This window comes from Lacerta agilis, chromosome 7 (assembly GCF_009819535.1).
Source record: "Lacerta agilis isolate rLacAgi1 chromosome 7, rLacAgi1.pri, whole genome shotgun sequence".
Taxonomy (NCBI): Eukaryota; Metazoa; Chordata; class Lepidosauria; order Squamata; family Lacertidae; genus Lacerta; species Lacerta agilis.
The window spans coordinates 10,233,405-10,255,536 of NC_046318.1; the positions used below are offsets into that span (position 1 = coordinate 10,233,405).

The 22,132-nt window shown below is 41.3% G+C and overlaps 1 protein-coding gene across 3 annotated transcripts in view; it reads right to left on the reverse strand.

The window, feature by feature from the left end:
* GABBR2 (gamma-aminobutyric acid type B receptor subunit 2) overlaps nucleotides 1-22,132 on the reverse strand; it is a 261,082-nt gene that overhangs the window by 61,951 nt on the left and 176,999 nt on the right. For all 3 annotated transcript variants that reach the window (XR_004427003.1, XM_033154359.1, XM_033154360.1), the window contains exons 12-13: nucleotides 19,329-19,436; nucleotides 13,718-13,840 (exon numbers count right to left, since the gene is read on the reverse strand). Coding sequence is in view for 2 of the 3 variants with exons in the window: in XM_033154359.1 (XP_033010250.1) it covers nucleotides 13,718-13,840; nucleotides 19,329-19,436 (231 nt within the window). In the remaining variant the exon portion in view is untranslated. The remainder of the gene's footprint in view (nucleotides 1-13,717; nucleotides 13,841-19,328; nucleotides 19,437-22,132) is intronic.

Consider the following 22,132-nt stretch of genomic DNA (forward strand, 5'->3'; position numbering starts at 1 on the left):
CATGAGACCAAGCACTGTGTATTTAAACCACTGTTCAGATTGCCCAACAACTGCTTACCTGATTCTGCTAGCAAACAGTCAGGAGGGGTATGTTCCTTCTTGTCTGAATTCTCACAACACCCCAACTCTAGTGGAAAATACTGGTAGGAGCTTGGGAAGTTTGTTTTAAGAAAGGGTGTCTTCAAAGAAGCCATTGTCACCTATTACCCTGCTTCATCACACCCACTCCCCACCCTGAAAAATCTTTCCCCCTTAGATAGGATAGTGGGTAGTGAAGGGAGGGATGGACCCTGGAGCATTTGCATGGAAGGGATGGAGAGGGGAAGCCCTCATGGATTTTGGAGAATCCAAACGAAACATCTAAACAACTCATTCTTTTCGGGGGGTCAGCAGTGGGGTGTAATGTGCGTCGCTGGTGATGTTCCACATGGGGAACCTGGGAGAAATGAGATCAGACCTTTCAAGTGGAACCATTTAAACCATGGCATGGAAAGACTGGGACTACCCCCACCCCACTCCCAGTTTGAAAGGATGCAGTTGCAGGTGAGCGCCTGAAGCTTAATATTGCACCACCAGAAAGTTCTGTTAGCACCACCATCATTTATTAGATGCGTATGACTGCCCATCAACAAATATTATCCAGGCCTCTTAAAGAGTAGAGTATGTTCTTAGAAATAATCACATGGTACCTGCCTTTTGGAGTGGGACACGGGTGGCGCTGTGGGTTAAACCACAGAGTCTAGGGCTTGCTGATCAGAAGGTCGGCAGTTCGAATTCCCACGACGGGATGAGCTCCCGTTGCTCGGTCCCTGCTCTTGTCAACCTAGCAGTTCGAAAGCATGTCAAAGTGCAAGTAGATAAATAGGTACCGCTTTGGTGGGAAGGTAAACAGCGTTTCCGTGCGCTGCTCTGGTTCGCCAGAAGCGGCTTAGTCATGCTGGCCACATGACCCAGAAGCTGTATGCCGGCTCCCTCAGCCAATAAAGCGAGATGAGCGCTGCGACTGGACCTAATGGTCAGGGGTCCCTTTACCTTTACCTGCCTTTTGGTATTTTATCATCCCAAGCGTGGCACAATGTGTCAGTGTGTCCAGCTGTTAACCACAAGGTTGCCGGTTCAAGCCCACTCAGGGGTGGCTATGAGCAAGATTCCTGCACTGCAGGGGGTTAGGCCATGTGACCCTCTGTGTCCCTTCCAACTCTATTAATTCTAAGCTGCAGTTGAGGGACCACATATCTAAATGCACACTTATAATTATACTTATTATTATGATTATTATTAGAAACAAAACAAAAAACAACCTTCTTTTGCACAGAAATCTAGATAATCCAAGAACAGGCAAAGTACTCTGATATGCTGACAAAAGCCCCTGTTTCATTCTGAAGTGATATAACCGCAGCAGAGCTATGACCATGCCACATTTTGAATGTGAAGACCGGGTCTCTGTTTAGTTGCCTGAACGTTTGATGTGAGACAAAATATAGAGGGCATACAATATATTGGTCAAGGTGTTGATATACATGAATGCCCTGGTCCTGTGTTTGAGCTGGCCAAATGGCTCCCTACCACCGCCAGTGCCTTTGCCCATTAAAAGCAGGCAGGGGACAACTAAAGACGCAAGAGTCCCCAAACTGCCAGCTGAACGTTTGTCAGCTCAACTCAGCTCAAATTAAAGCAACAAGCTGCCAATTTTAGATCGAATTTGTGAAAATAAGCACATTAACATTTCATAGCAAAGGTCAATTAACTAATTGAGTTTTATTATATAAACATTGTCTATAATTTCATTTACAGAGGTAATTCAAGTGAGACAATAATTACAGAGGCCTATCTGATTAAATATGCTACGACTTTACTATCTAGGGTGTACACAGGCAGAATATTTCTGTTCTCATCTGTGAGAGGAAATGCAGCAACAATCCCCATAGATCAGAACTGGAAGCCGCTATACAATGTGGTCATCTCAACCGAGTCAACCTGCAAATGCCCCCACCCTCTATATCAAGGTCCCAATTTCAACTGCTCATTGTAGGTCTGGGGAGATGGACACCCCCCCCCCAATTTCTGTGATGTAAAGGAAAGTTGTGAGTTTGATAGGGATTCAAACCTCACCTAGGTCTTAGGGATGGGAGTGGTTCTGTGGTGCAGGCTGAGGATTGGGTAAAGGCCTCAGTTGGTAGGGAACCTGAGGAGAAGGGAACTCATGGGGAAGAAAGCTTGGAACTGAAGCAGAAGAAAGAGAAGCAGCCCCTAAAAGTACTCACATATTTAAAAGACTTAATGCTATAGCTGCTGAATCTGATAGAGTTCAGACCTATCCCTGTCTTGATGTACCTCCAAACCATCTCCAACTCATCTGGCTACAGTCAGAATTCCTTTTTTCACTAACCGAACCAGTGTACCAACTACAGTGGTACCTCAGGTTACATACGCTTCAGGTTACATACTCCGCTAACCCAGAAATGACGCTTCAGGTTAAGAACTTTGCTTCAGGATAAGAACAGAAATTGTGCTCTGGCGGCTCAGTGTCAGCGGGAGGTCCCATCAGCTAAAGTGGTGCTTCAGGTTAAGAACAGTTTCAGGTTAAGAACGGACCTCCAGAACAAATTAAGTTCTTAACCTGTGGTACCACTGCATGGCATTCAAACCAGAAACTTAATTTCCCAATGTGTCCATTCTGCTAAAGATTCCCTCTGGGGTTTGTTTGTTTGTTTGTTTGTGTCAAGAGACACTAGTCACATAGAAGTTCCCACAGTAAGAGAGTTTCAGTCTCTGTTGTGGCCAGGTCTATTATGCCAGAATTGTTATTAGCATTGTTGAATTTTCGTTGTATGGAAGAAGCTGATGTTGCCTGGGAGCATATGTATCAGCTCCTAACAAGTATGGGTCAATTGACCAGTTAGCTAAGCTTTCATTAGAGGACTTTGTAGTAAAACCTCTTACTTGTTATAAGGTATCTCCAAACCCATTTATTACACCCTTTTCATGTAAGGAACCAGGACTATCCATATAATGTAAATTAATTGCATCTTGCTGCAAATGCTTTGCAGTTACCTCCACCTCCCTTGCTCCAACTGCTGATTCACAATAGTCCAGCATAGATTTCTGGAATAAATTTGGGAATGGAGTTCTGGATGACTTATCTGAAGCACTGCAGATCTGCGCTTCCCTTTGGTGGAGATGAGCTTACTTATCAGCTGAGTCAAAACATGTGCTCTCCAAGCATCTGTCCTCCAATAAAAATATGGCTTTTAAACCCACTTTTTTTAAAAAAAAAAAGTAAAACAGATACCTATATGTTGCAGTTAACATTAACAGCTGAGCCAACTGACTATGAAACTATTCAAAATAAAAAAAATTAAAACAGAACATGGAGCTCAAGGGCAAGCAGCCTTCCTTGTCGCCATCTCCAACAGGAAGGGATGAACAGTTTTATGCAGTATCATTAACTCATATCTGGCAAGGTTTTGCATATTGTAGTGTATGCATGTACAAGCTTTAAATACAATTCAGGATTTGCAAAAGATTACACGACTTTGCTAAATTACCACCTATAAGTACACTGAGGAAATCAGTGCTGCAAGCTATGCCTTAAAACAGAACCTTGGTCAATGCACAAGCCAATTCCCAGGTACGAGGGCTCAGCCAATATTGTTCTCAGAGGACAGATTTATTCACAATTGCTGCGAGTGCAATCCTCCAACTGTTAACGTGAACAACAAAGCTGCCGTTGATTTTAATGGAACAGGACTGCAGCTGTTTTACACACACCTTCCTCTAAAATGACCCGGAGCTGGCCATTCTTGGAAAGCATATCCCATGCTAGAAAGATGATATTAAGCCAATTTCATTAGTGCAATGCCTGCTGAGGGGGAGGAAACCCAGGTAAGTGACTGGGAAACGATGCCTGTCCACCCGTCATAGAACTGTCTGCGTTTTGTGAGTTTATTTATGCCTATTTCAAATCTGTTCCCATGGAAACTGAAACAAAACTGGCCACCAGCTGAGTCAGCTTCTACTGCTGCCTTCCAGTTATCACAATGTCATCTGTTTCCCTAGAAACTGATGTGGAAAATGATTTTTTTATATATAAAAAATGACAGTGATTATTTCATAGAACACAACATCTCTTCCAGCTGGTCCCAAGTCAGCTTCTATTTAAGCAACAGTGGGTTTTGCAAGGGCTTTTTGAGGGGACAAGATGAAACCTTTAATTTCGCCCATCATGGAATAGTGCCAGTAGCCAGCAGGCAGAAGATGCTGAAATGGACAGCTCTCACTTTCAACTTCTGGCTGCCTGCCTCCTGAGTTTCAGAATGGCTGGGTTTGCAAATGAGTTCTACCACACAGACATGTTTGGCTTCTAAAGACGGGCATGATTAAAATAAAATAAAATGATGTATTTTAGATAGACAGTAGAAACGGATGGATGCAATTGCATTCAAAAAGCAAACTGAGTAACAAGCAGATCCCCCTTAGACACTATCTTGGTCAATTACACACTTTCATAATGTACACTCCTTTGATAAAAAAAAAAAATTGTGTGTGGCTAATTCAAGCTGTTAGTTGATAGAATTGTGTGGCAATTGGAATTTAAATTACATATATATGTTTAGATTATACATTTTTTTTATTTAAATTTTGACCTACATATATTGAACTCAAACATGCAAGAAAGGATTTGCCAAAGCAAGGCTGGGAAACTATAAAATCATCTGTATCTGAACATAGCAACGTAAACTATGTGTTGCAATGGGAAAACCTTTGATACTAATTGGCTAAACTGCTGTGACGGTATAGAAAGCTATTTATGGACATTCCAACTACTCAGGAAACAAAGCTGTTGGAACATCTACTGCCCAACTTCTATGAAGGGCAAGTAGTCATTTTAGCTAAGAGATTTGTGGAAAGCTCTCCCCAGGGAGGCTCACCTGGCACCTTCTTTACATAGCTTTAGGAGTAACTGGAGGGGGCAGGGAAGAGATCATATACAGTAGATAAGCTAAAGGACAAGGAGCCAGAGAAAAGTCCTATTTGTGTGCTCAGAATAATTCTGTTGAGTAGGAGACACCATTTCTCACCTCATCACCAAATTCCCATCAGCCCCCTCCACCTATATGTTCAGACTCAGAGGAAGGTCTGAAGAGGGGAGCCTGTTGTATCTGTATACCTTAGGCTTCTCCTGTAATATGGACTCCTAATGGCACAGGCTTCCATTAGGAAGTTCCAGTCCTAGGCATTGCAGAGTTCCAGGCCAGTTGTTTTGTGCCAATGAAGTTGTAGGTTTGGTGAAGTGTGTGTACACATTTACTCAGATTTGATGGAGCATGTCTAAATCAAGAAGTAGTTTTCATTTAGCACCTAAAGAGGGAGCTGGCTGAATTCCCTATAGCAAATTGTTCTATATTCTGGGTGGTACCACAGGAATGCCCTGTGCTTCATACCAGCCAGTCACACCTCGGGTGGAGGCAGCGTACATTGCTGAATACATCCAACCTCTTATCTGGCGTTATCAGGCTGATGAGGTAAGACTGATGAGGAGGCTCATAGCTCTACAGTGAAATGAATGCTTTGCATGCAGAAAGCACGTTGTTTAAACATTGACACCTCCAATTAAAAATAGATCTCAGCAGGCTTGAGAAATATTTTGCCTAGGACTTTGGTGAACCGTTGCCAGTTAAGAGTAGACAGTGCTGGACTAGGTGAACCCATGGGCTAGATGAACCCATAATAAGAAAGCTTCATCAAGTCCTGGAAGAGACTTGCAAAGTTCAGATGGCTGCATCCAGCTGTACATTGATTAACTTGGTATGAGAGGCATAAATTGGAGCAGAACAGCCAAGGGCGAAAGTGGATGACGGCAATGTTTGCTCCCCCTGAAGAACAGCTAATTGGGACTCTGGTGGGGATGAGCAATACAAATTGAGAAGCAGAATGAACCATTCCTAAAACAGCTATCTATAATTCATAAATGAGGTCTCGTGTAGCCATTAATAAAAAATATCCTTGGGAGTATCTAAAATTATAAATGGCCATTTTCTAAAACAATGTGTGCCTCTTACACAGGGTAATTATTTCATGTCTCATTTAGATCCCTAAAAATGCATTATTGCAAGTGAAATCTGGCAATGCTTTTGATCATATGGTCACATTAATTCATTGGCTTCGTGCTTCAAAGAGACTAATCTTCCAATGTTGCTACATCGATTGGGAGGGGATATATAGCCATAAGGTATGTAGAATCACTGACAGATCAGTATGTTATTTGCTAGGCAGCACAAAAAGTCACCATTTTATAGCAATTATGAATAGGGGCTTGTTTTACAAATATCTTTCAATATCTGCTCAGCTGTGAAAATGGGTGGGTTCCACGTATGAAAAGGAGCAGAGGTTCACAACCAAGCTGCGTTTGAAATTGAAAGGCGAAAACCAACTGAAGGAGAAATGGGATAGTTTACAGAAAATAAGAAGGAATATTTTAAAGTATCAGCATCAGCAGTGAAAAAGCATCCGGGACACTTAAATTAGCAAATATAGAAACACAAATGTCTGATGATTTATCTTCTGCAACTGCAAAGTAGCAGTGTGCAATGACCTAGAACCTTCTCCCTGACAGGCTAATTTTATACGAGAAGGAATTATTTTATATAGGGAGCATTCAAACATTTGTTCCCCGCCCCCACTACAGTCTGAAACGGTACAACTCATCAACAGAGCTATCACATGAGACTTCCTCTCATCTATTTTAGTTTTCAGGCCAAAATTCTAAGCATGCTTTAGGAAGCATGAGGAAATTGTCAAACTGAATCCATTGGAAACTTATTTTAAGGAGCTGAACTGTTAAAAGATTCCCCCCCACCCCACCCCACCCCGCCACCTAATAGATCCCAGTATACTTCAGATCTCTCAAGTTGTGTGAATGTATGCAGCTTGCCAAGCAGCCCAGACCATCCCGAATAACTGGCCTTTAAAAAGATGTATTTAGAGAGTATGATTAAATGGGCTTGATACAGTAATAACTAAAGGAAATTAAATTTGTGAATGTTATGCAACACATCAGAACAGATTATTTCAATGGCTCCTCCTGACCTTAAAATCTGTGTAGCTAAACCAGGAATACTTCAAAGGACTGAGAGGGGAATAACTTAGAACATCAACCTTTCACTATTAATTACAATATCTTCTTCTCCAATGTTTCCACCAAGTCCCCTTGAACCATTTAAAACAACAACATACAAATTGTGAAAAAAGAAGATGTTTTAAATGATATTGTACCTTCACATATGGGTAGCACACTCATGCGTACAAGTGTACCCGCTTCCTCAGCAAATATCTAAGAGAGCATCTGATCTGGCCTGAATTGGAATTGTGTGCCTCATTTCTTCACAGTGTTAGACTCCTCTACCTTTTCTCTCCATTTCCCTTCCTTTCCGTTGCACGCTGAGGCTGCTTGTAAGCCAGAGAAGGTCTGTGTCTTTATTTTGATTAATGCACACGGTCTAGTAATCGTATGTACCCTTGGAAAAATTAGTGACCCTTAAAGGATGATTTTGAGAAACACTGCCAATAGCACAGCTACAGTTCGACTTTGGGGCCAAGGTTCAGAGCTTCAGAGCCAAAGAGATTCCCTAAAGTCTACCTAGAGATCAGCAGAGAATGTAGTCAACGACAAACAAGCCCACTGTCAACATCTAGCCTGGCATGGGCATGCTGGGGACAATTCTGGTCACCGCAACATCCTTTCTTCTTACTTTTAATAAGAAACGAGAAGCAGTTGCAAAGCATGAATTGGAGCTGTGGGGAAAGGTTAATTGTGTGCTTCACAATGGAAGTAATACACATGACCATCGAAATGGAGCCTCCCATAAGAACATTAAGTCCAGGAGCTAAATTTACCTAGCAGCACCGCTGATCATGGCTAATTGCTATTCATATTCTTATCATCCATGAACTTGTCAAGACTCTTTTACAGCCATCCTACTCACAATTTTTTTCTAAGACGCACCAAATGAGCCTTTCCTCATAATAGCGTTGGACTACACAGCCCTGGATCTAGTTGCATGCCTTTGTCCATAATTTTGTACATCTGGCTGTAGGATGCAGAGTGATCATTTATAATGACAGGTGGGTAGCCGTGTTGGTCTGCCATAGTCGAAACAAAATAGGAAATTCTTTCCAGTAGCTCATACCAAGAACAAACTCAGTTGGTCTCTAAGGTGCTACTGGAAAGAATTTCCTATTTTGTTTCATTTATAATGAGTACTGCTATTATTTGTTCATATCCCATCTATCATCCACTGTGGAACTGAAGACAAGGAATAGCATTAACAGTTGTTCTTCCAACCAGGCACTGACCAGACTCAGACCTGCTCAACTTTAGAAGAAGGTTGCTGCATCCAAAGTCTTGAGATCATTATCTGCGGACCAGCTTGCTAACTCCTACAGACAAGCTATCCAGGCAGAGCTTATTTATTTATACTAAGGAAGGGTTGAAAGAAACCAAGGTATGCTAATAGCATATGCTCTTATTTTCCAAGAGAGACATCTTGTGCAGAAGACAGTTGCAGGAACACAAACAGATACACAAATATGTGTGCTGTCAAAGCAAAGCAAGGTGAAAAGAGAAACACTGGAAACGGGTGGATAAAACAGCAGCTGGGAGGCAGGTAATAAGTGCAGGAGAGATTAAAGAAAAGAGTAATTCTGGAATTTTAAATGCATTTTCTGTTGGCAGAAAGCAGTAGGACCTATAAATGGATCTAAAAACTACATTAATGGTAAATAATATTCCCCAATGTTTTAACACTAAATATAGCTGTGAAGAAACTGTTTTTAAAAAAATTGTGTTCACTTTCATTAGCACTGAAAACTACCTCTTTTATTTTTAAGACAGATGCAAAAATATTTGCCTATTCACTTATATCAAATGAACAGGCAAATATTCGCTGCCCGCTACTTCACTTACTCTCAGTGATATCACCAAGTAGTTAAAACTGGGTAAACCCCACAGCTCAATGCTATGTGCATTTTAAATCTCCTTACTTGCCTACACAACTCCCAGTCTGTGCAATGCTTACCTGCAGAATACATTGGGAGTGGATGAACACGGTGTGTGGGTGTGTGGGTGTGTGGGTGGGTGTGGGTGTGTGCACATATGGCAAGGATTTTAAACACTTTTTTCTCACTTCAAGAAGTGGCATGGACAAGAGTCTGCACAAAAGATAGTGTCTTCACTGGTGCTCCCATGACAAAATTTTCAGTTTCTTGGGGAGGCATTTGTTATTTATGTATTCATTTATTTTTAGGAGATTTATATACTACCCCCCCCCCCCCTTTATGCCATAAAACCTTCAAGTCAGCAAACAAATTACAGCAAACAATAAAATCCAATATGCCAAAGAGAATTAAAAACCACTAAAAGAAACAACACAAGTCAGTGCCAAATGGGTGACTCTGGGTAGAAAATTCCACAAACACAGTACTACCATATTTATATCAGGGTCAGTAGCAGGGGATGCTGCTGTTGTCTTAAAGTGGTGGTGGTGGGGGGCACATTACTTTTGGGAGTACCCGTCATTTTCTCTCCTCACTTGTCATAACACAGAATCACAGAACTGTGGAGCTGGATGTCAAACTTTACACAGTCCTGAGTGTGCAGAATCCTCATATAACAGCAAATATCTATTTGGGCTAGCTAATGATATGTGATTATCAGCATTATCAGTATGTTTTAAGTGACGCTGCAGACTTCCACATCCCTCTAATCCTTTTTATTTATGTCCCAAGTTCACGTCACAATGTTTTGCAATGAAAGAGGGGGATTAAACTGGAAACCAATAGCACAGAGACATTGGAGGAGAAGGTCCTTTCCCTCTGGTGACTGGGGAAGATTAGTAAATCATTCACAACCCAGTTTTGTAACTGAGTCAAAATCAACAGAAGCAGCTGGCGACTATGGGGCAGCAACAGATGTAGTTCCTGTCATTCTGTTTTTTCCTGCCTTAAATGACAAGAGAAGGAAATGGCCAGGAACTGTTACTAAAAAATAAAAATAATTCCAGAACAAAAGTTAACTAAATTCACTTAAAACACACATGGAAAGACGACCCTCCTACTGTTAACACAGGTGATAATTCTCACTAGGAATTCTTCAGGGGAGTATTACAGCCATTGGCTTGAGCAGATTAATTGCCCATTATTTGAATCGTTTTGTGTTTTTAATTTATCTTGAGTTGCTAATGATTAATGTTTTATCCTGTAATCTAGTGAAATTAATATGCAAACACTGACAGTTTTATGAAGACGTACAGGACAGTGGTGGTAAAATAATCTCCTGCTTTGTTCCGACTCCGATTTTATTGGGTTCAGCTGACTTGAAGTTCATTTATTTTTACCTTGTAAACTGGCTTAGGTAATTTTGTCACGCGAAAAGGAAGAATATAAATGATTTTAATAAAAAGATAACAACTAAATAAATGATGTTTCCCCCTACCTATGGGGGAGAACTATGTACACGACTTGGGACCCTTCATCATACTGGATGTTTGCTAAAGCTGCTGCGTTAGCTGCCTGCCTGGGATTGCAAAACAAGAGGGCTTTCGAACCCACAGCAGACCACTATTCATTGGTGGTGAGGTACTGTATGGGCTTGATGTGCCACAAGTTCTACAGCCCAGCAGAATGCAAGATGCATGGATGGATGAAGGATCCTACGCAAGCAGCAGAAACAGCTGCCATGAACAAAAGAAGTCTAATGAGGCAAAGACAGGCATTAGCATATACTGTATGTGTATGTGGCAGGAGCCTGTTTGGACAGGGGCATGCCATGAATTGAACTTACAGCTTGCGAGGCTGGCTGTGAGACAGATATGCACCCAATCCCACCCCACCCCTGTCCACCTCCCCCCCCCTTTTCTTCCCAATGTCTCAACAAATGAAACTGATTTGTAAAAATGATACATGTAAAAAATACGGGAGATTTCTTGTAAATCAAGAAATCTTTAATAAAAATACTTCAAAAGGAGGAGGAGGAGGAGGAGGAGGAGGCGGCTACCTCATCCGGCTATAAAGTCAGATGGTTTAAAGGAGTTCTGCCAGTCCAAGGAGATTCAATATTCAGGTGAGGTAAGGCCTACTTTAAGATAGGATATTAAGGTACCAGATTTTGAAGTGACTGGTGTAGGAGGTTGAAATCATTGCACTATTATACAGAAACTTATATTGACTGCATGTATGGATGCAAAGAAGTTCCCTTAAAGACTATCTCTCCAGTGAGAACAGAAGGCCCACAGTACCATTCTGCCCGTAATACAGTAAGTGGTCTTGCACAAATCACTTCAACACATTCATTCATAAGGGAAAGGGGGGGGGGGAATCAAGTTGTAGAATACAATGATAGCTCAAATTTTAATGTTAAACCTTTCTTCAGATTTCGTATGTAGTCTCCCAACCATGTCTGGGTCAGCACTGCTATTTTTCTAGAAAAAGAGGTGCCCGAACCCATCATGAACAACTCCCTCATTCTCTCAGAATGGCAACGGCACCCACCTGAGAGGTGCCAGAACTGATTCTGGCGAGTTCCAGATGAAAAAAAGCCCTGGCTGAGTGCACAACTGCCATGAATTTGCCATCCTTACTGCTAGCAGATGTCAACTTTATTGTACTATCTATTGTACCTGCCCATCTTTGGCAGAGTGATCCACAAGAACACAGAAGTTAACTATCTCTAGTTTAGACATATAGCAGCACGATTGTTGTCAACAGTATGAAGTACAATTAAGCAAGTACATTTCAAAACAAGTGTCTGGCTACTTCCTCAATCCTAGAAAATTATTTGGAGTTGCCTCTTGCTCATCTCTCACTCAGATTCTAAATCAACAATATAAGTTGTCATTCAGAGAACACTGCATAGATCAGGGATAGGCAACATGGTGCCCTGCAAATTTTGTTGGGATTCCAGCTCTCCAGCTCCGACCAGCATGACCAGAGTGCCAGAGACAGCACTATGTTGGTTACCTCTGCTGCAGATTCTCAGATAATGTTCATTTATTTACAAAGTGTCTGCGAGGTTTCTGTAGTGGCTTCTCATGAGTAAAGAGTCCTGACTCAGACTCCTCTTATTTACAGGATTTATTGTACAACTATATACATTGCAGAGCTCAAAAGTCCATGACCGTCTTAGTCACTTTCAGATCCCGGAAGTGGCACTTTCCTGGAGCGCCCCCAGCAAAAGAACTTCGGTACCCCCAATCTCCTCCTTGCGTTTCACCCCTCTACGTAATTGTGGAGACGGAAACGTCGTTGCTCCCTCCTTGCTAGCCTGGCTGGGTGAGTGTCTGGGCTCTGGAATATCCCCCAGCCTCTCTCCTCCAGGCTTCCCTCCTGCCTTTCGTTTCTGCATCGCAGCACTGGGGCTCTGTGTCCTTTGACAGCCCCTGCACTGCCTCGCTGGTCTCTGACGGTTCCCTGAGAGTGTCTATCCCACCTTTCCTTCCAAACAAGACCAGGGTGGCAAGCAATAAAACAATACAAATTAAAAACATCTGAAAATAGTTTCATATCATCACAGCTACTAATTTAAAGGTCACCTGTATATTTCAGCCATAAAATGCTTGGGTGAACCAGAATGTTTTAAAATTCCTTCTGAATGTTAATAATGAGAGCGAGAGCACGAGCAAGAGCTAGAGAGAGAGGCCTCACCAGGGAAGGCATTTCATAAACAGGGAACTGCTCCTAAGAAACGAGTGGCCTCTTACATGCATCAAAACAGTCACAATCTCCCACAACTACCAGAGACACTCCAAACCTACACAGTTACATTTCAAACCTTAGTAAATGCTGCCACTCCAAGGTAGGACTTGCCCTTAAACCCAAAGCACCAGAACTCTGCTACTTTCGCTACCATGGGATAAGAATTGTGACATAGTAGAAGATAGGAAGCAGAGAAGTTAGAAAAGGTGGCACTTATGTTGATGCAAAAACTATTTTTGCTCACTTGTAAGCAAACACTATAACAGAAAAAAACCAATTTAGATTAATTTTTTCAACATATTGATACAACTGCACACAGAGAACCCCTTTCGCTAAAGAAGGTTTCCATTTCTCCTGCCTTCAAGACCTTCTACTTTCTGAAGACTTTTCTTCCAGAGAATATATCACATATAACTGGAAAGTCTGACGAATCAAGTAGCATGCTACCAGGCCTGTCATCCTTGACCTTTGTATTTCCAGGGTGACCTTTTGCAGCAGATGACATTAGAGGACATAAGTGAACTAGGCCAAGTAAAATAATTACAATACCCAAGGATCCACAATAGCAATGGAAGCTTAGTTCTTCATATAGGGATTTTTTTTAAGCAGATGACTTTATTTTAAGTCTTCATTTTATGTCTAGCTTGCATTAGTTCCCCATGAATTCTCCTAATGGAGTCTGAAAATCTATTATTTATTGCAACACCGTCTCTTATAGACTCTTAGCAGAGAACTCCCCTGTGTTTACAACATTACTGCATCTAAAACCTCTTAAGCATGGCAGAGAAGCAGGACTGTATTTAGAGCGCAGATGCAATTTTCTTCTGTCATGAATTATTGTTTTTTTCCCCTTTCCAATCCACCCGAAAAACCCATGCCTGACCTCTTTCAATATATTTTCATTCATTGTCTTGCATTGCAACCCCCAACAGCAAATGTGAAAATGGTAGAAGTTGTGATGACATACCTCCATGTTGTAATTTTCCACTGTCCTCCTCAAGGGATCAACTACTTGCCAGCAAATCAAGATGCAAAGATCTATCAGCAGCATTCCCCCAACTATTACCAGAAGCTTTTGGTCCTTAATGATCTAGGGAGAAAAAAGGAGAGAGCGTAGGAGGGCATTCCCATATAAGTCTGAGATTCCTGTGGCGCCTTTCTCAAGTGCCATAAATAAAAGGTATGCAACAGTGCTAACAAGGCTTTTTAATTATGCACAAAAAAGGTCTTTGTGATACCGGAATACAAGAAAAGGTCATCTTGCAAGCTACATTTCCTGCTTGCCGGTGCTGTCTGAAGAGCACAAACATCTAAATCATGCAGAATGAAGATAGTGGAACAGACAGTAATACTCAGAATTAAATATATATATATTCTGCATTCACAGACACATGACACACCAATGCTTTTCATGATCAAGTTAAGGGAATTCAGAAATACATTTGTTACAGCTTCCAGCAGAAGCTATGGTTATGGACTCAATTCAACTTTTGGATCCAAAAAGTGAAAGGCAGAAAATATATAGTGGCATCATCCAGTCCCACCACTAAACACCGAAACAGTACGTCTGGTTTTTTTAGAAACAAAGTAAGGAAATGCTTTCCTGCCCTTTGAGAGGGCTTGGGGTGGGGGCAGAGATGGACCCTCCATTGTCCTGGGTGCTTCATACAATGTGAGGCATTATTCAGCCCATCTCCTAAGAGTCTTTTATGACACTCCAACAACTGAAGCGGGGTCAAGGGCTTGCTTTGTACAGGATGCCAGGAAGGTCTGACTGACATAGAGTCATTTCTTTATGTCATATGCACAAAGCAGAAAATGATCTCTTGCGGCAGGATGGGTCCTTTGCCTGTGTCTGGCCCCAGCAAATGCCCAGCTTCATCAACCTATTGCATCCCATCAACCTCATGGGACTAAAGCAGGGATGGTGGCTCTCAAGATATTGCTGGACTACAGCTCCCATCATCCCTGACCACTGGCTATGCTGGATGGAGCTGATGGGAGTTGGCATTCAACAGCATCTGGAGGGCCACTGGCTCCCTGTTCTTATATTAAGGTGAGGCAACAAAGGGAAGACAAAAGAAGGTTGCTATAATCAAGGCCAAACTGGGGGAGGCAGTGAAAGATAGGCATGCTTGGCGTGCTCTGGTCCATGGGGTCACGAAGAGTTGAACACGACTGAACAACAACAATAATCAAGGCAGGAGAGGTCCAGACAATGAACCTGAATTTTAGCTGAAGGAGCAAAGAAGAAAATGTCATACTCCTAAATAAGCCTGTTTAGAGTTGGGTTTTAGTTAGTTGTACTTTGTTCATATTGGAATAAATAGGATGAGGTCATGACTAACTTGCCCTATTGGTTTCAACGCCACCTACATGCAGCTAACAGTCTGGATCTGTATCCTTCATGAAACTGGAGAAGACAAAATGCAATATTTTAACATAAGAAGTGTGCTGTTTATCTCTGTTTAATTTCCCATGGAATAATTTCCACCTGTGTGCACTGTACATTGTGGCACTGTTTCACCCTTTGCTTATCACTGCCACAGTGGAGCCTACTTAATTGGCCTCTTACATTCTTGCCAGCAAATTGGTGATCAAAGGGCTGCTTTTTATGAATCAGGGCTACAATACCGAACAAATTCTGCTTCTCTTCAATGGGACTTACTCCCTGGTAGGTGTGGATCCAGCGTCAATCTGGCTCCAACCCATTTTATCCTTCTTGTTTACATGTTGACAACCTCTATAAACAGATTATGACATAAAATAAAGAAACTTTATCCTGCTCATTGCTCCTTTAACTAAAATACACATTTCACTAACTAAGCTGTATAATATCAAACCCAATACACTACAGGGCAGATTTGCTATGAAAATTCAGCTAATATACTACTAATTCCCTCATCATAATTTTAAGCAGGTTTCTATTTTTTTTCTTATTTTGAAGTAAGCTACAATGCTAGAAAAAAATTGAAATGCAAATCGCCATATGTTGGTTCATTTTCAGCAGATGGTCTCTTAATAGTGCACTTGGTGGTGTTCATTTTATTTAGCATGGAGATTTTTTACCTCTACAAAAAAAAGCCATTTCGCCATTATTTATTTAGTAGATCAGAAAAAAACTATGAAAACATCCAATATTATTCTTAAGAATAAAAGTGAGTGGCTTCATAGTGCTAATAAAGCTTTTGGGGTTGCGATCTTAAATTCAGTCCCACTGAAACCACTGGCAGTTACCTTTGAGTACAACAGTCAGCACAGGCCAAATGTCGAATTAATACAGATGAGTGAACCATGTTAGTTCCAATCCACTAGTAATGTGAATTTATCTGATTAGCTTTCAGGCTATCCACTGGATGTCTGGAACGGAGTCCAATTGTTTTGCTAGGTCCTGGCATCTGCTTACAGACCCCCATGCCTAGTTTCATGCCATTGATTGGTTCCTGCAAACTGATCCTGGAGTCTTATTGCACAGAGCCATGTGACTATGGGGTGCGGCACTCATCTTGCTTTTCAGGCCAAGGGAGCTGGCATTTGTCCACAGACAGCTTTCCGCGTCATGTGGCCAGCATGACTAAACCGCTACTGGTGCATGGAGGACCGTGACAGAAGCCAGAGTGCATGAAAACGCCATTTACTTTCCCGCTGCAGCGGAACCTTTTCATCTATTTACACTGGTGTGCTTCTGAACTACTATGCTGGCAGAAGCTGAGACAGAGCAACAGGAGCTACGCAGGTTCAAACCGCCGACCTTCCGATCAGCAAGCCCAAGAGGCTCAGTGGTTTAGACCACAACACCACCTGCACCCAGATCACACAGCAACTGTAGTTTCTATGAAAAGCAATCTTGGAGGCCTCAAGATAGGTCAAGGTTGGATGGGGATACCTGCAACAGAACAGGTGAATTCCAATTTTGTTTATGCTTCTATCCCAGGCACATCCAACTTTCAAGAGACAGCGATCTACCGGTACTCCCACTATAAATAAACTGGTCTACCCACTGGATGGACCAAAGTTGTTGAGCTTTTTTTTGGCAATCAATCAGGTTCACACGACCAGTTGGACATCCCTGTTCTATCCCATGCATTCCCAAGGCTTAGGGCAGCTTACAATTACAATTTCATATTTTTAAAAAAAACTTCAGAATTAAAGGAAAACAAAGGAATAGAGCAGGTAAAGCAAACCTATGGCTCTCCAGATGATAATAGACTCCCATATCCCATCAGCTCCAGCCAGCATAGTCAACAGCCAGGAAGGATGAAGAGGTTGAAGTCCAACAACATCTGGAAAATGACAGGTTCCCATCCCTGTGATTGTTTCCCCCTGTGATTCACTGAATTGCAAGAGGGCCCTTCTCATGTTCTTCGATGACTAGGTTGAGGGAAAGTAGAGTAGCTGATTTAAAGAGAATATCCCTTTGCCTCCCCTCCCCTCTTGATTCCAGAGGAAAGAAGCAGGATGTAGGCACCTAGCTGTCCACCTGAGATGATTGGCTCTGTCTGTGAGACACTAAAAGAAGAGTAAGCTTAGAAGGCGAACCTCAGAAGCTGATACACACAATCACACCAGAAAGTTTTACAATACAGTACTCTTTCTTCATAAGGAGAATGATCTACACCAGGGGTAGCCAACCTTTTTATACCTATTGCCCACTTATACATCTTTCTTGATGGTAAGGAGTGCTCGATTGAAGGAGGATTCAGCTTGTGCCGTAGACCCCACCACCACCACCTAGAATTCTGAAATGCCCACTAGACAACCCCTGATCTACACACATGAACTCCAAAACGTGTTCCTGCTTGAGAAAGTCAGGGAACTGCACAAAAAGATCTAACTGGAGTGAACGTCTGCCTTGTTGTGTCTGAACCAGCAAATCTATGTATGTCAGGATGCAACAGCAAGAAACTTTCTCCTTGCTGTGCTTCTTGAGCTTTTTGTAACATCTCAGGCATTCAAATTTACAAGCAGTCCACTCTTAATTTTACACCTGGTAGATCTTGGGACTGATAAAGCCTTTAGATATGTAGGATCTCAGCGCAATGTGAATGTACAAGAAATAAATTTACCGATATTGTTAACAAACAGAAAATGCCTCTGTTATGGTAGGACATCCTATGTAATCACAATATACACTTAATCCTGGACATATGTGAACCATGTGCATATGGTGAATGTTACATGAAGGCCAAGAAATGCTGCTTGCTCGCTTCTCTAAAATTTCCACAATTTTGGCTGCTTCCAGCAATTCAACGAATTGCATCACCAGTACCCACCAGAGATGGAATTTATCAACCTGTGACCTGGCAAGGACACTGACAGCCTCCTTTTTTGGCTAAGGGCCAAATCTTCTCAGTGCTACGCATGACAACAAAAGCAGTGCCAACAAGTGAAATGAAAGGAGACAAAGGCTGTTGGCAATCCATAGATCAGGATTTGCCCCAGAGTAGACTGACAGCTAGATTACATAAAATGAGGACAATGGCAACATGCCCAGGATCAAACTGCACAGCAGCAGTCATATATTATACCCATGCTTGCAGAACAAGTTATTTAAAATTCAGAATCTATCGCAATTGCACATCACATCCAAACCAACTACCTCTGCACTACACAACTGGCTTCTCCATCTAAGAACTGAACTATTGATATCAACCCGAAGGCGGAACACATATGGATAAAATATCAGAATTCAACCAATAATATTGATAATATCAAGTTGATCCCAATCTCATGGAGCATCATTGGACTGGGCACCTGTAGCAGAACAATGAATGTTCATACAATATGCCACTAGGACCTAGGTGGATGAACAGTATCAAAGCATCATTACAAAACATCCCCAAATCATACTTATTACCCTGAGCTAAGTGCCACTCAACAGGACAGTTTCTAATCTATGAACCTCCATAGCACAGTTGCCAGTAAGAAAATAGGCAACACAGATAGAAATTTTTTTTTAATGCTTTATTGGTTTTAAAAACAAAACAAAACAAAACAAATACAGAACAAAGCACAAACAATACAATAAACAAAAGATTTTTAATCTCTTGTTGGAAGCCACCCAGAGTGGCTGGGGAAACCCAGCCAGATGGGCAGGGTATAAGTAATAAATTATTATTATTATTATTATTATTATTATTATTATTATTATTATTATTATTATTATTATTGATTTCACACATAACGAATTCCAACATGACTCCCAATCCCCCATTGTGATTCCCAAGTTACATTTTTTAGCTGCACACTTAGCTTTATCTCTCCTAGGTTGTTCAGTTGTGTTGATTTTGTAAAATTCTCTTATTTCATGCAGAGGTCAATCCAGGCCTGCCAAAGAATTTAGGTTTTTACAATGTTCTTTTAGATATTCTCTGTAAATATTCCACTCTCTATTAAATATTTGATCTGTATGGTCTCGGAATCTTGCTATCAGTCTTGCTATCAGTCTGAGATGATAGAAATTCTTAATATGTAAACATCCTGCATGCACCTACTAGGTTTTCAATACAGTGTTTCTATCATCAGCCAAAAGGCTAGAGGAGAGAAGGAAAAGATGATTTTTTAAATAAAAGACTCACCTTTTTCTTCATTTTTACATTTTTGAATATTGCATGGACTCTCCATGTTTTTGCAAACATTGCACCAAACGCAGTTGTGTAGCCCACCGTCAGTATCCATGTCCGAACCTGAAACAAACGAATAAAAAAAATTCAGTTTTCCCCATCCCCATATCTGACTTTATTAACAAAACTTTATACATTTGGGTTAGACTAAGGGGAAAAAAGAATAACTCCTTTATATCAGGTTTAGGGTTTTAAGCACCAAGCCCACAGTCCCCAAATAGGAAAAACGGCAGCTCTCCTTTCAAACAAGGTTAAAAACTTTCACGACTGCAGAAAAAAAACACCTATGGACCAAGTGTAATGAGAGTTGCAAACTCGTAGAGGAAATAATGGATACGTTTTGAGATTCATGGCAAGGAGCATAAAAATGTAATAAATAAATGTATTTTTTAAAGTAGGAGTTGGTTTGCAATCCAGTGAAGGAGGTTAGGGCATTCCTACGTTCTACTAAAATGAAAACAGCAGAAGTATAAACCCTTAGGAGAAGTATTATGGCAAGATCCACCAGGGTGAGCAACCTGCAACTCCAACTCAACCGGTGTTAAGTATCTAACCCAAGCTCAGCTCAGCCAAAGTTAAGCCAGCGTTTGTTCATCCTAGCTCAGCTGAGGCTGCCGTAACTCCCCAGAAGGAAGCATTCCAGGGATGTGGTGGGGCAGGACGAGAGCAGAGATTAGGCACCCCTTCAACTATGTCACGTGACCTGACAACCTAACATTATTTTTAAATACTTATTTTCCCTCTTCCAGGCTTAGGCAGACCAGGAGGAGCAGCCCCACTGCTGAACGGGGTTTGGATCTGGTGTAACTGTGCGCTGGCTTACAGTAACTTACACCCGGCTTACTTCGCAACAGCTTTTTGGTACATAGGAGTGCTCCCTTAATTTCTACTGATTTCAGAGAGATTTGTAAATGGCAGGCCTTTACAGAGATAAAATGAAATGGTGGTAAAGAAGAATTATATGAGAGAGAGAACAAAATAAGAAATAAAAAAAATCCTTCCAGTAGCACCTTAGAGACCAACTAAGTTTGTTATTGGTATGTATATATATATATATATAGAGAGAGAGAGAGAGAGAGAGGAGAGTGCACACTCCAGACAAGGAGAAGAAAAAGGAAGGACGGAAATCTAAAGCAATGAAAAACTGTATCCTTTTTTGTCCTAGAGATTTTGAATGTGGGACATAGTGTTCAGCTGGCAATGTTGATGATGTAGTTAAATAAAAAAAACAACCTCTGCATCATTAGCATTTATGCTGCAGTTTTTGTATTCTGCTTTTCACCAGGCAGATCATCACAGGCAACTCTATTGTTCCAAGCAGAAAACTAGGCATCAGACAACTATTAGAATTAAACAGTAAGAGTCAGACATAAACAAATCTTAACTAGGTTAATAAAAACAAACTCTTCAATCATGAGAAAGGGGTGTCTTCACCAAAGCCAACATTATGCACCCACGTATTTTAAATCTGGCTGAAATATTTATTTCTACATGATTTACTTAGGCGTTTACAGTCCCAACATTTCTTTCCTCCTTGTATTTGGCCTATGCTATTGTAATTACAAAATGCAATACTGTATTAAAATTAAGGATTGGGGCTATAAAACACTGTTTGATGCTTGAAATAATTGTAAAGTGTCTGGAAGTGAATTCCAAACATCACAGTCGGTGCCTAAAGAGGGTTGGGAAAAAGAAAAGAAGCCAGGAAGTCATGTGGCAGAAACAATATTTAACCTTACAAACAGCCAAACCATCCCCTATGTGTTTCCCTGCAAAAGTAAGACACCTACTATGTTCAGTGGGGTTTACTCCCAAGTAAGCGCATGTAGACTGCAGCCTCAATAGATCAATTTCATCTCACGTACCAGAGCTCCTTATTAATAATAATACTAAGTTATGATCACAGTATCATTGGAAGAAAAAAAAAATTGAGTGAACCTCAAAGGAGATATGCACACATCCCCATATGGGACAACTGGTTAAGAATGACTAACTGGATGCACTAGAGTTTGACTGGGTGCTCTGTTATTTGGCACTTCAGTTCAATCAGATGATTCTGAAAACAGTACCATATTTAGAAATCTGAAGCTATAACCCTGTATCCAGTTAAAGGCTCAATTACAGTAGCGTGTTGAGATACTGGATTTGGGACATTTGCTTGTTGAATCAGCCTTGTCATTCCTTCCAGAATCTGCCATTTTTTGACACACGGCCTAAGAGTAAATTGCATTACAAACTGGTGAGTTGGTGATAGTGAGGATGTAAGCATTTGCAATGACACAGAAAAATGTCAAACTGTGTACACATAATGATGATGATGATGATGATGATAAATTATTTCTACCCTGACCATCTGGCTGAGTTGCCCCAGCCACTTTGGGCAGCTTTCAACAGAACATTAAAAACAGAATAAAACTTCTCTAAACAGGGCTGGCCTTCAGATATCTCTAAAGTCAGATAGTTGCATATTTCCTTGACATCTGATGGAAGGGAGTTCCATAGGGTGGTGCCACTACCGAGAAGGCCCTCTGCCTGGTTCCCTGTAACCTCACTTCTCGCAGTGAGGGAACCACCAGAAGACCCTCAGAGCTGGACCTCAGTGATTGATGGGGGTGGAGACGCTCCTTCAGGTATACCGGGGTGAGGCCGTTTAGGGCTTTAAAGGTCAGCACCAACACTTTGAATTGTGCTCAGAAACGTGCTCAAGACCATTCCTAAATCCAACAGGATTAAGTAAGCCATGAACATTTGGTTTTATA